At 41.4% G+C, this 13,934-nt stretch overlaps 1 protein-coding gene across 6 annotated transcripts; it reads left to right on the top strand.

Annotated features, from left to right (window-relative positions):
• The first annotated feature begins 947 nt into the window (after positions 1–947).
• sap130a (Sin3A-associated protein a) lies at positions 948–13,380 on the top strand. 6 transcript variants are annotated; one of them, XM_015035965.1, is made up of 21 exons: positions 948–1,041; positions 2,173–2,300; positions 2,388–2,659; positions 3,973–4,131; positions 4,220–4,325; positions 4,565–4,680; positions 4,782–4,903; positions 5,375–5,522; positions 5,609–5,699; positions 5,804–5,908; positions 6,035–6,176; positions 6,482–6,597; positions 7,100–7,408; positions 7,941–8,109; positions 8,215–8,313; positions 8,393–8,745; positions 8,828–9,073; positions 9,781–9,906; positions 10,160–10,263; positions 10,552–10,665; positions 12,044–13,380. In XM_015035965.1, the coding sequence occupies exons 2-21, from the start codon at positions 2,189–2,191 to the stop codon at positions 12,200–12,202; spliced, it is 3,168 nt and encodes a 1,055-aa protein (XP_014891451.1). In that variant the 5' UTR covers positions 948–1,041; positions 2,173–2,188; the 3' UTR covers positions 12,203–13,380. The 6 variants fall into 6 exon arrangements, with proteins under 6 accessions (XP_014891451.1, XP_014891450.1, XP_014891448.1 ...); XM_015035964.1 differs by lacking the exon at positions 948–1,041 and adding an exon at positions 1,245–1,330; XM_015035962.1 differs by lacking the exon at positions 948–1,041 and adding an exon at positions 1,402–1,510.
• The last annotated feature ends 554 nt before the right edge of the window (positions 13,381–13,934 follow it).

Genomic DNA, 13,934 nt, shown 5'->3' with positions numbered 1-13,934 from the left:
GTGTTCACACAGGACTGTTATTATGAAGGTGAATTTTTGTTGATATTAGAGGAAATGTGATCCATTTTTAAAATGGAGAAGATTTCTAAGACACAGTTTGTCAAAGTTAGAAGAGTGCAATAAATAAACTCCTTTTCTAGACATAAGTTTGAATGTTGTGTCACGCAAGATACAGACATTACATTAACATACTTTTAAGAAGGGAAGAAATACATCCAAGGTGCTCTGAATTTTATGTCATATAAAGATGTACCTTTAGTTCTCCAAGTTTAACCTTTTGTAATAACAAATATAATGGTGTAAGGCCTAGCAGGAAGTAACGCTACAACTGAGGTAAAATTCACTGTTCAGAGTCATTGAATATCATGCAAACATTCATTTTCTTCTGATTTAATTTTTTCTTATTTCCTTTTAAGCAAAAGTGTTTGTGTAATGTGAATGAAACTGTGGTATTTACACCCCATGCTCTAGGAAAATAATTTCTTAAGGCGATAAAGATTATCACAAAATTCATAGTGAGATATATCCCATTGTTATTGTTGTTGAGACCTTTCAGAGGTAACACACCATAAATTGTACACGTTGGTTTAAAAGGCATAATATTGACAAATTAATATAACGTGCTCTAAAATACTTCTTGCACGTTTTCTCTTATGAACCACACTTGATCTGTCGGAGGTTTTACTCTGAATGAAAACTTGTATAATTTTTACGAATCTCTGCTGCCCTCTAATGGTAAACTGTGTTTTTGCCCTTACTACTGTACCAAGCGCCAAGATTCTCTTTTGGCGGGTTAGATAGAAGTGTTCATCAATATTCATGAGTTTGTGCTTCCCATTGGCTACTGGCTCAGGCAAGCGCACAGGGATTGGATAAAATATGACTTTATGAGGCGTGTGACATCTGCACATGCTCTGACCAGATTGATACGATTTAGATTGGAAGAGCAGTGTCAGAATCCATAAAAAAATGTTTTCTTTGAGAAAAACAGCTTAGCCACCATTATAAGAACTGAAGTTCCAGGAAATTAAGCAACTAAGGGTAATTAGTTTGCATTTTTTTATTAGCTTAATTTAATTTTACGTTACTGTTCTTTGGTCTATAATGACATTAAGCAACTGACAATGCATTTTCTCTCCTTTTTTTTTTTTTTAGAATTTTTGAACTTTTTGATAAAACAATTCTTTAGTGTTTAACCAATAATTTACCGAGTTTATGTAAACGTCATCTTTTGAATAATAAATAGAAGGTGCAGTTTCCACAGACCACGTGACCACGTTGTTTCAGCGTAACATTTTTTGCTCGCAGCTAGCCAACGGCTTTTGCTAAGGTATAGTATTTCTGAAGTTCTGATTGGCCCATTAAGTCGACGCGCCCTCTCTGATTGGCTGAAAGAGCTAAGTTGTACCTATGCGTTCTTCCGGCTTACATGTTGGGGGAAAAAAAGAAAAGACGAATGGAAAAATTGTAATCCTCAAAACGACCATTGCCTAGTTCTTTAGCGGTTACGGTAATGTCCGCACATATTCAGAAACATTGTCGCTTGGTTACCTCGTAGAAATCGCGCCTTTAGGCTCTTTGGAAAGTTAATACTTTAGACTGAAAAGCAGGCGGCTTCTAGTTGTCGTCTGGAACGTTAGCTTGCTGCTAGCAACAGCAGCTAGCTAACAAGGTAGCGTTTTACTTTTAAGGCTACGGAACCAAGACCATTGACCACAGAGACGATTATTTAGCTTAAGATAGGTCGCGTTTAGGTGTTTTTGTGCAGGCAGAACCTACAGACTACGTCTGTGTCATCAAAACAACTTACTATTGGGTAGCACTTGTGTGATTACCGACGAGTGTTGTCATATGATATTCACCATTTAATACCAAACAAGGAGACGAGAAGCTGCCTGTTTTTTCATGTTTTTGAAAGCATTACGGTGCTTCTAACACTTAACGTCACCGAGTTGCTGTTATCTCCTCGGCTTCACCAGCTGCTACTGATTGTGTCCTGAACGTTTACATTAGCCTGCTCTCTGTCCCGCTCAGTTAAACTCCAGGGTTTTTACTTGTTATTGGCTACTTACATGTTTTAATATTGCATTTTTACTTTCAATTTGACTTTTATTAAACAATGTGTGGTTCTAAACTTGTTTTTCCCCCTTTCTTTTTCTTTTTTTTTTTTAGGTCAGAAGAAGGTCGGATGAGCTCTCAACAATTCCCCCGACACGGGCTGCCTGCGGTTAGCGGCGGTGCCGCTCAGATCCCAGCTCCTGCTAACCTGGTGCCTGTCAACCAGCCATCCAACCCTCCAGGTAACGCATGAACTTAAGCTTAGCTTAAGTTAAGCTTAGCTTAAGTTCAGTTAATCAGCTAAAATGCTGAATCCTGTTTTTTTACAGGAGCTGTGGGAGAGGGGGACAGTAGTCGTGAAGGCGATCATGGTCAGCAGGACCACCCTCCCGCAACAGGAGGGGGGGCAACCTTAGCTTTCAGAGATGACAAGCAGGAGACCATGGTGGTCCGGCCTTACCCGCAGGTTCAGATGCATGGGCAGCCGCAAGCTGGCCCCCAGACAGTCTCCATCCAGCCTGGGGCGCCTGTCACCTTACCTGCACCCACTGTCCACCTCCCACAGGGCCAGCCTTCAGTTCTCACCGATGGCCAAATGAAGGTGACCATCTTTTATTTGTCTCAGTTAGCCTTTTTTGTTGTTGTTGTTGTTGTTGTTGATGTTTAGCTTTAGTTGGAAACTGGGGGGTTTTCTTTGTGTTATTATTTGGTTTTTTGTGAATTGAACTGCACAAGTGACATTTGAAACAAATCGGGTGCAATGCAGAGTTGCACCTGATTTGAATGTGTTTGTGTAGAAGCCCCACTTTTTCTATCATTTCTAAATGCAGCAACTATAGCTGCCTTTCAGTTGTTGTTGAGCATTCCTACAGTATGATGCTGCCACTGCTTTATTTTTCTGTGGGTGATATTCTCAGGATGATGTCCAGATATTAAATTGTGTGGATTAAATTACACCCTGGTCTATTTATATATTGGGTCACTTCAAAGGCAATTGGTTGGACTGAGTTCTATTGAGATGATTGGACAAAGAGAGCCAAATACAAGTGTAGGCCACACGGTTTGTTTTTTTTCTTCTTTAATTAAATAATATAACCTTTTCCTGTTACGTCAACAAATACACACTTGTTTATGTTGCTCTCGCATAAAATCCCAATAAAACTATAGGTGCACCGAATACCCCATCACCATTATTTAAAAATCAGATCTGCCGATTATGATTTTGGCTAATACATTTTTATTTATAAATTTTTTTATAAGATCACAATACACCTTCAATGTCCCAATTATTATTATTTTTTTTACATAATACCTGTGAAATACTACAAACTTGTTTTAGCAGCATATGAGGTTGTGCTCTCAAATATAAATGAAAAGTTTACAACAATGTTCTCCAGTAACATGGGAAAAAGTGTCTGGATTGGTTGGTGGCTTTTTTTTTCTGTTAATGCTGGAAAAAGTCGCAGGAGGGAGTTTAAAAAGTTACAGACGTGACTTGGTCTGTCAGTCGGCGCTCTCAGTGGGAACAGTGGCTGAAGTTCAGAACTTCACAAAGGTGGTTTTATCAGTTTCACATGCATTGGCCGATCACCTAAAATAAAGGAATCGATGCACCCCTAAACAAAATCCATTGGTTGTTGTAATCTGTCAAGTTACCTGTATTTATATCTGTGAAAGTTTCTAAAGTATGAATACTTTTGTGCCGTGTTTTAGGAAAACAGTCATACTCTTAACTAAAACACTTTCCATGTCTCCAATACAGACCAAGAAGGCCACTTTTAGCTTTAGGCATAAAACAAATTCTTCCACTATTGTACAGGAAACATGCATTTAATGTTAACAAATCAGATCTGTCCTGCTTTTCAGAAACTCTCCCAGGTTTGTTAAATTGACCATCTCTCTGGTTTCCTTCAGGCGGTCCATAAACCGCCCATTCCGAGTCGTCTGATCGCCCCAGCTCCTGCTTCCAACCAGGCTCACATACCTAAGGTGGCAAGTCACATCACTGTCACCATAGAGAGCACCATGCCCACCACCCCATCCATCCCCGTGGCAACCATCAGTGGTCAGCAGGTGTGCACAGGCTCTGTACATTAGCCTCTTACGGATGTTGACGTTTCCTGGCTGATTATTAGTCTGTTCTGCTCCCATGTTGCTTTAGGGTCACTCCAGCAACCTGCACCACCTAATGCCAGCCAACATTCACATCATCAGGACCCCCACTGTCCCTCCTCAGCCTCAGCCCTACCCATCCCATTTACCTCGAGGTACGGTTCTTATTGTGTCCTTAAGACGGTTGGCTGTTGTTCTCCCTATGGATTTCTTAAATGCACCTAAACATTTCAGATCTAGGAAACTACAAAATGCGGTCTTTTTTTTAAAAATTGCATTTGCTATTTCTGTCTGATTTATTAAAAAAATATTTGGAACATTTAAGTGTGGAAAAAGAAGCAATAAATATATCTTGTCATCACTCTATTAAAATGTGTTGTTGTGCTCCCTGGAGGGGCGGCAGCAGCAGCTGTCATGTCCAGCTCCAAAACGGTCTTGCGGCCCGCTACCGGAGCCAGCGCTAGCCCTGGTCAGCCCACGGTGCAGCACATCATCCATCAGACCATCCAGGTGAGTTCAACAGCTCAGACGGAGAAGGACAGAAACAAAACGGTCCGATAACGAGCTGCTCTGTGTTCCACCTTCCTTCTCTGCTGTGCTGTGCTGTGCAGTCCCGCCCCGCTGTAACAACATCCACAGCTGTTCTCCCAACTGTGGTGGCACCCATCTCAGCTGCCAGGACTCAGTCTCCTGTGATCAGTCCAACAGTCACTCACTCTGAAGTGACACATGGGTATGTCTTGCAGAAATTATTGTATTTTAAATATAGATTAAATGTTCTTGTTCAGTTGCTTTAAAAAGAAAAAGAAGTTGTGTGTAAATGACCACATGAAAACGTCATAGCTTTTCTTTCTTTCTTTCCTCTTTTTTTTTTCTAAATTAGTAGTTTGGACAACAATTTCTTTAGCCTTTAATTTTGCCTTGTTTTAAAATCTTTTCTTAGCCCTCTCCTGCAACAGAGCAAAAGGGGACAGTGGGTGATTTTCAGACTTTGATTGGTTTCATAAATATCAGCTGAGCTCCCAAAATGAAGAAAATTGGCCGGCCGATTGAGAGCTGCAACGTCTACATATAATCTATATTTGTTGCTTTCCATCAGTTTTAATCAACACTTGCATACAGACATTATAATCTTACAACAGATATAGTCTTCATAAGCTTCTGCAGTGAGGAACATGGTGATGTGAACATTTTCCCATCGCAGGCGTCCGGCGTTGACCATCCACCCCCCTCCCGCCACCGTCGGCATCCAGAGGCCTCAGACGTCACGGGACTCGGCCACACGGATCACTCTGCCGTCGCACCCTGCCATGGGAGCTCAGAAGGCCCAGACGCCGCACACCATGGCACAGGTTGGTGCTCTGCCATGTTCACGTGGTGAAAGTAGCGTTGATGACGCAAATGACTGTAGAGGAAATCTGTGTCCTGTTTCAACCAGAAGCCCATCTTCAGCACTGTGACTCCTGTTGCCGCGGCGACTGTGGCACCTATAGTCGCCACCAACACTGTGCCATCGACGACCACGATAGGTATTGATGTTGAGCCTTTCTCAGCGGCTCACAGAAGGTAAACTTTGTTGGAACTTTAATTATTAGTAGCACACTAAAATCATTTCTGTTTCCCGAACGCTTAGGTTCTGTACCTCACACCCAAATGACCAGTAGCACTATCGTCACCGTGACGATGCCGTCCCACTCCTGTCACGCTACAGCAGCGACGACGTCCACTATCCCCGTCGGTAAGTCTGTTCTGTGTTTTGTTGTGTTGGGGTTTTTTTGTTTGTCGACCTTCATTTTGAATATTGTTTCTTGATCCTGATTGGTTGGCGTGGTGCCTTGCAGTAACCGTCCTGTGCCTTTAACAGCTAAAGTGGTCCCACAGCCGATCGCCCACTCTTCATCCCGCGTCCAGGCTGAGTACTCGGGAGAGAGGCCTAACCTCATCCCCATCCCAGGCCACAGGTCCTCCCCCAACCCCGTCACCATGGAAACCAGAAGTGACAACAGGTGAGAAGCAAAATGTTTGGTTTGAGTTATGTTTTAGCTCTAAGTGGATGGGAAGGTTTTTTGTTGTTTTTATATGTTAATGTCATAATTTAAAAAAATCTAGTCTTAATTTGACATGTGTAAAGGTTAAGGCACCTTGGTTACATGAGACTTGAGCACTTTTAATACTAAACACTTCTTAACTACAAAACATCCTGTGAAAGTTTAGCAGTAGAATAGTTGTAATCAGAAACATGGCATCAGGATACTGAGTGTAACAAATTATCTTGACTTTTGAAGATGTTTTTTTTTCTCCTTGTCTACAGACCTTCTGTTCCAGTACAGCTCCAGTATTTCCTCCCAGCGTACTCTTCATCATACCCTCTGACACACACATACACACCCATCAGCAGCCCCGTGTCCACAATCCGCCAGTATCCAGGTGAGTCCAGCCAAGCCGTGTTGTTTTACTTTTACACGGCTGGGTTTTCTGTTTTTATTTAAAAATGCACATCCCAAACACCAACTTCAGTGCATTTTATTTACTTATTTTTTGTGATAGACAAATAAGTAGTGAAAAATTAAGTGAAATTAAAAGTAATTAGCTTTTTTACTAATTACCATGTGTAAAGTTGCCTGTACACCTTACCCTGATCTGATAGTTTGTAGAACCACTCTCTGCTCTGCAGTTTGTACAATTGGATACTGAAGTTCTAGCTTTTTTTTTTTATTATGTCTGAACTATAACTAAGTCTGGGTGTGTAAAAACGGTGTGTATTTTAGTTGTGTTCTGCATCCTGGTAGAAGGCTCATTTAAATGACTTAAAATTCTTTGAAGTTGGTTGTTTCAATGTGACAAAAATAGAACAATTCATCTTTATAATGTCTTGAATTTCTGCTTTGTAAAAATATGAAGCAACACATTTTTCCTTTTCTTCCTAAAGTCACCCCTCAAGCTCCAAGTTCGGCTCTGCCTGCTCAGGCTGGAGTGGGCGTGGCCACCACCGTTCACCTCAACCACATGCAGCTGATGACGGTGGATCGCATTGGCCTCCCGTCGGCACAGATCAGCACCCAGGGTATCCAGCCCGCACCGATTGCCGCGCAGGGCATCCAGCCCGCGCAGATCGGGGTTCAGGGTCTCCACACGTCTGCGTCGATCGCTACGCAGGGAGTTCAGCCCGCACCGATCGTCACACAGCAGCAGCAACAGCCTCAGCAGCAACAGCAGCCGCAGACTGAAGCCAAGCCAGGTAGCTGCTCACCTGAGTCTGCCTGATTGGGAATCGTAGTGGTTAGTTTTTAACAGAACTGGGGCTTATTGGTGATAGATGTGTCACTGATTTCATGGTGTATAGCTTCTAGTTGTTTTCTAGATTGTTTTTCAATAAGTGTTGTTTATAGCAATTTGCAATTTAGTTCTTTGCTGCTGTGACACATGAAAATCCCCATGATGGTATTAAGATGTCATTTCTATAACTCTATCTCTCTCTATATATCTGTCTCTATATTTAATTTATCTCTTCGTCTGTCTATACATCTATCTATTCAACTCTCTCTCTCTCTCTCTCTCTCTCTATATATATATATATATAGTGATATAGATGTATAGACAGATATAGCCTTAGATGTAAAATAGAATTTCAATGTGTATCTCTGTATATCTAAGTCTATGCATCTATGTCTCTGTATGTGTCGCTATCTCTGTATATACCAATCTGTCTCAAAATGTCTATACCTCTACAACACTGTGTCTCTATATTTATCTGTATTTATTGATTTCAGGTGTTGTTCTGGCTGACGGTTTTGTAGCAAATCCCATCAGCACCACGTTTGGCGCCACCCAGCCTGTAGCTACCATGGTACAGGCCCACACACAGGGACCAGGAGTGGGTGGAGCCCTGGGTTCATCCCCTCGACCCAGCATCCTGCGAAAGAAACCTGCGACCGAAGGGTGAGGGCTCGCATCGGATCGCAGTTCCTAACAGGAGTTTTTTTTTTTTTTTTTTTACTTTTTTTTTTTTTTTTTTACTTTCTTTTTCCTGTTTTTGTTTTCCAGATGTGTTCGTAAGGCCCTGATCCCCACCCAGTCCAGTGAATCCAACAGTGGCAGAATCGATGGCGGCGTGAGAGGAGCAGGATCTCCCCGGCCCGCGGGGTGAGCTTCTTTTGCGTCAGTCGCCTCATTGTTGTTCTGAAACGATTCCTATCAGTTGACTCTTCTCTCCTGTCGTTAGAGTCAAACCCAAAGCAGAGGTCCACATGGCCGTGGCCCCACCAGTCATGGCTGCAGTCGAAGCGCTGCCTGCCCAAGGAGGGGAGCAGCAGGCCTCCAACCCCCAGCACCTGACTCAGGCCATGCCCACCATGCTGGCAACCCCGGGGCCCGTTCCTCCCTCCCAGCCCTCCACCGTTCTCTCCCTGCCGGCGGCCATGGCCGTGACCCCCCCTGTTCCGGCTTCGATGGCCAACACCGTGGCCTCCCCCACTCAGCCCGCTGCCAGTAGCACGGCGGCCTGCGCCGCCAGCTCCACCTGCCCAGACGTCAAGATCAAGCAGGAGGTGGAACCAATGGACACCTCGCAGCCTGGTAGGAAATGTCTTCTTCCTCCAGTTATCAGAGAGTGTGTCAGAAACGTGGATTCACACTCAAACATGTTGCATCCCTGTAGATCCCAATGTGAATTTGTCCTCAGCCCCGGCCGGCTCCACCCAGGCCAACACGCTGAACCCTCCGGCTGCAGCCGAGCTGGTCCCCGGGGCCTCACCCAGGAAGAAGCCCCGCAAACAGCAGCACGTCATCTCCACAGAGGAGAGCGAGATGGTGGAAACCAACAGCACCGACGAAGAGAAGGCCCCCGGGAGGCCCATCAGCGGCAGGGCGGAGAGGCGGGAGTCCCCTCCCCGGGAATACGTTGGTACGCTTTAACAGCCACTGATAAAATCACTGTGCAACTAAACATTCTTTAAGTAATCGGTTATTCTATTAATTAATTTGATTTTTTATTTAAGCCTTCTTTATGCAACATTACAAGCCCTCCAGGAGATCTGGGAAGTTTTGTTTTTCTTTTGCGTTACCTCGTAAAAGGGTTACAATATTATAAATACATTTAAAAAATGCAAATAAACAAATTATTTGATTCTTTTATATATATATATATATATATATATATATATATATATATATTTCATTGCCTAAAATGAGACAACGCAGCATTTCTCAGTCCTTTCTGTTTGATTGAAAGTCAGCACAGTGAATGGCTGAGCTGTTTAATTTTTAGATTAACCAATTTTTGGATTGACAGATTAACTGGATTCCCAAAGAAACTGAATTTGAACAGGGTGAAACTAAAACTACGCCATTTGAGGAGTTCTGGGTAGAACTTAAACAGACACATTTTTTTACCATCATAAATGCATTGCTTGTAATATTTGTACAGTTGTTCTATAATTGCTCTGAGGGTGTCATTTCTTCAGAAAATGGCCTTTTCTCAGTTTGTATACTCTAGTTAACGGCTAATCAATTACTAAATTAGATGATAATTATTTCAGTAATCGATTCGTCCCGATTTATCGTTTCATGTTTGATCGATTAGAGATTTTAAAAATTAATTTTCTCTTGCAGATGAAGAAGGAGTTCGATATGTGCCAGTCAGGCCTCGTCCTCCCATCACACTGCTGCGGCACTACCGCAACCCCTGGAAGGCTGCCTACCACCACTTTCAGAGGTACAGCGACATCAGGGTCAAAGGTGAGTCCTCTTATGACGGTCTGCCCAAATCAAGAATTCTTGAGCTGCTTAGTTATAATATCAAAATTATCGTGTTGTGTTATTAAGATAACACAATACGAATGTGTTTACAAAGTACATTGTAAGTTTCTTTTTTTTCTAATACGTAATTTTCGTGATCATTTTAAGTAGGAACTAAAATGTAAAACTGATAGAGCTGCTCCAATGTATTTTAATGAAACCAGTTTAGACCGTCAGTATTTTTCCCTTTCAGAAGAGAAGAAGTGCAGCTTGCAGGATATGGCCAATCAGAGAGGAGTGGCATGCAGGGCACAAGGCTGGAAGATTCATCTGTGTGCTGCACAGCTCAGGCAGCTGGTGAGTGACCGCCACGTGTTAACGTTTGTTCAGCAAGTTGTTCATAAAGGGCATCTTCATCAACTCTAATTTCAGAGTTAGAAAATTAGGGGAAAGAAAAAAAACTGTAGTCATTTCATGTGAACAATAAAATGGTTTTTACCAAATGTTATAGTTGTAGGAAACAGTTTGTACCATTTCAAAAGTCTTTCATTATTACTACTACTTAGAATTGTGCAAAACTCATAATTGGTTAACCAACTAAAAAGTCTTTAAGTTAGATTTTTGTTTCTCTGTTTGTGTCTGTAGTCGAGTTTGGAGCATGATGTGTACAGCCGTCTCTCCACCCTCCAAGAGGGCCTTATTCCAAAGAAGAGAGCAGGATCTGACGATGACCTGCACCGAATCAACGAGCTCATTCAGGTACTACAGACAGCTTGGAGATATTTTCATTTTAACGTCTACTTATGGTCATATTGAGCAAGAATGGAACATGTTAGCATAGGCATTTTATGCTTAGGGGTATTTCTTGTCAGATTTGTTAGTTGTCAAGATTTATTGACGATCAACTGCCAAGTTAAACAGTTAGTGTGCTTGGAATCGTTTTTGACTTTCAAGAGCACAACACATTTTAAAATCCTTTTTTAATTAAGCTGTCACATTTAGGACTCTGTTTCCAGTCACAGTTGGATGTTTCACTCAGATTTGTTCAGACATGTAGATCCTGCTAGGAAGTAAAGCCTCTCTAACTTCCACTGTTTATTTAGCTCCCTGAATTACACCATGAGAAACTGATTTTGTGGAACATAAAATCCTGCCACACCTCTTAGTGTTTGTATTGGGTTGAAGAGTGTACAAATTAGCTTTTTTTTTTACCTTTGCTGTATCATCACAGAGCCCTGTGGGGTTTTTTTTGTTGTTGTTGTAATGGACAACAAAACCACTTATCTAGCCCCACTGAGGGTTAATTTTTGCTTCAAAAAAAATGAACTGATTGGACACTGGAAAAGACTATTGTTGTATGCAAGTTGTCCTGAAAGGGTTCAGCACATCGGTGAAGCTATCAAGCCTAAAATAGCATCTCAATACTAAGCATGTTTCAGCAGCACAGACGCTAATGCTAACTCAGCGTCATCATTTCTAAAGATGGGTTCTTTTTTTCCACATATGTTCTGTGAATGAAACACTTGAAAACTGACAGAGTGTAGAAGCACTTTGAACCAATGCGGTGTTTGAATAACCTAGATAGATTAAAAACAAATTCATATGCCTGTTTATTCAATAATTTATCAGCAAAATGGGTTTTTGAATTGAAAATATTGCTTATTTTAGATATAAATTTTTTATTAAAATTATAGATCCTGCAGTTTACTGAATTAAAAATTTTAATCCAGTCCCTCCACAAATTTAAAAGTTTAACACATAGTTTATAAATGAAGTGCCAGTAGTGGCATAATTATTAGATGAATTAATCATAAAAATTCTGCTTGTGCAGAGTCATTCTCAGTATTTGGCATGTCGAGGTGAGTGGATTTTCATCGGCACAGACAAAGCATCAGAATAGAATAGTTTCTTAGGTAGCATTTTTGATTTACAAGTTTTAACATTATGCAACAGCTTTTTTTTTTTTTACACACATTACAGTAGTGTGATGAGGGATAAGATGGTTTCTCTTTAAGGTTTTATTGTTTTGTTTTTTTTTATGTTTCAGAAATAGTTGAAAGCTAACCGAATGTTTAATTAACCGCTGCCAAAGCAAATCGCTTTACGTAAACCGTAAATCAAATTTTTGTGTTCCCAGGGCAACATGCAGCGCTGTAAGCTGGTGATGGACCAAGTGACTGAGGCCAGAGACACCATGATGAAGGTTCTCGACCACAAGGAGAAAGTTCTGAAGCTGCTCAACAAGAACGGCACCGTCAAGAAGTCGTCCAAACTGAAGCGCAAAGAACGGGCGTGAGGTTGAGGGTGAGTCGCTCGTCCCTCGACAACCGCCGCCTCGTTTCCACGGAGGAAAGGGGGCGGGGCGAAGGAGCCGTTCTGAATTCTGGTGCTATGATTTGCTGCATACAATCGCACGCGCCCTTCCTTAACTGCCTGTGGTTGGAGAGGCAGAGAGAGAAGCCAACCGGGGAGGCTTCGGCGATCAGAGAAGCTCACCCGGACAGCGTTCTCTTAAAGACACAGTGAACATACTGAGTATGAAGCAATCTGGATGTTAGTGGGGACAAACAAAACAAAACCCACGGCGGATTTACTTTAGACTCTCGAGGCTTGTTTTATTATTAGTTTCTGCCTCTTCCATTGGGACAGTTCAAAGATGGCTTCCTGTGTATCTGTGATAATTGGCATGCAGATGCAGAGAATTTTGAGTCCATCTCCTCAGATTTTACTTTTAGTCAACAGTTTATTCAGACTAATCTTGGCTGTGCTCAGTCTGTGCCTTCATTTTGTTAGTGTAGAAGAATTGGATGTAGAAATGTGTAAGCTGTCCCACATTTCAAATCACTACATTTTTTTTTCTTATGGCTAATTTTGTTTTATATATATATCTATATATACATATATTTCATTCGATGGTTACACATTTACCCCTTTTTTTTTTTTTTTTATCAGCCCCGTGTTTAGTTGTAATCTACAAATCAAAATGACAATACTTGTGTGGGTTAAAAACCTTAATGTGGCATGTTTAAAATATTTTTTTATAGTTTTAAAAAATAAATCCTCATAAAGAATGTCCTTAGTTTTGAAAGTGAGAATGCAAAAAACATCGAACTGCCATCTTTAATCCACTTTACGATGAATAGATGTCCCACTGTTTAGAAGTGGCGTTGATTTGGTGTGAGATGGTGCAGTGTTTGAAACGGAAGAAGAGAGACTAACTCGCCTTGTGCTCTTACAACGGCAGACTGACTTCATGTAAATCACTGTAAATGTGCTTTTGGTTTTTCATTGACTTGGTTCTTTTCAAGTTTTTGTACTCGATGAAACAGTTTGTGTTGTGCGTGTGTGTGTTACGCCGCTTCATTGCTGCAGAGTGTAACCATTGCAGAGTTGCAGGATGAAGTAGGCTTGAAAATATCTAGTCATTGTACATTGTTTTTGTCTGTGTAATTATAGTAAAGATACTTAAAGCTACGTTTCTGTGGAATCAATTCAACTCACTTTAGGTAGTATTTGTCACCTGTCGAAGCAATTAATGTTTTTCTTTGTATGTTTGGATCCGTAATTTAAAAATGTTTTAGTTAAATGGGGGTTACCTCAAGGACACAGACTCCTTTTGTGACATCTTTGGGAAGCAAAACCAACAGGAAGAAGACGGTGGACTTACTGTAGACTGCTCCATCCTTTGACAGCCATTTTGATTACAGGTACAAGGAACGCCTTAGGAATGTCCAGCCGTCGCACTATGCACATCTTGGTGTGAAATATGGGCTTCAACTCCACACCCAAAACAAATGTAAAGATGCTGGCATTCACAGTTAAAGTAGTTCTGCACTGACAGACTAACATGCCACTAAGAGAGGAAGAAGTCATCATTTCAAAAGCAACAAAAGTTTGACGATGCACTTGGGGAGGAAGACCTTAATTTGTGAAGACTTTTTTGGTGATGAAACCCAAGTTGAAATGTTTGTCCATAATTGTTATTGTGGAGAAACTTTTTTTTTTTTAAGGGAAAAATCTGCAAGTCT

This window comes from Poecilia latipinna, unplaced genomic scaffold (genome assembly GCF_001443285.1).
Source record: "Poecilia latipinna isolate Pla-1442-1.1 unplaced genomic scaffold, P_latipinna-1.0 Scaffold352, whole genome shotgun sequence".
Lineage (NCBI taxonomy): Eukaryota > Metazoa > Chordata > Actinopteri > Cyprinodontiformes > Poeciliidae > Poecilia > Poecilia latipinna.
Note: the sequence above shows the minus strand (reverse complement) of the source record. Positions and strands in the feature narration are given on the sequence as shown.

Bases quoted from the DNA above. Each gene is read 5' to 3' on its own strand.
- sap130a (XM_015035960.1), top strand. From the start codon at position 1,430: ATGTTGGGGGAAAAAAAGAAAAGACGAATGGAAAAATT. The intron at 1,468-2,172 runs GTAATCCTCAAA...TTTTTTTTTTAG, and splicing joins AAAAGACGAATGGAAAAATT to GTCAGAAGAAGGTCGGATGA. The intron at 8,746-8,827 runs GTAGGAAATGTC...GCATCCCTGTAG, and splicing joins AATGGACACCTCGCAGCCTG to ATCCCAATGTGAATTTGTCC.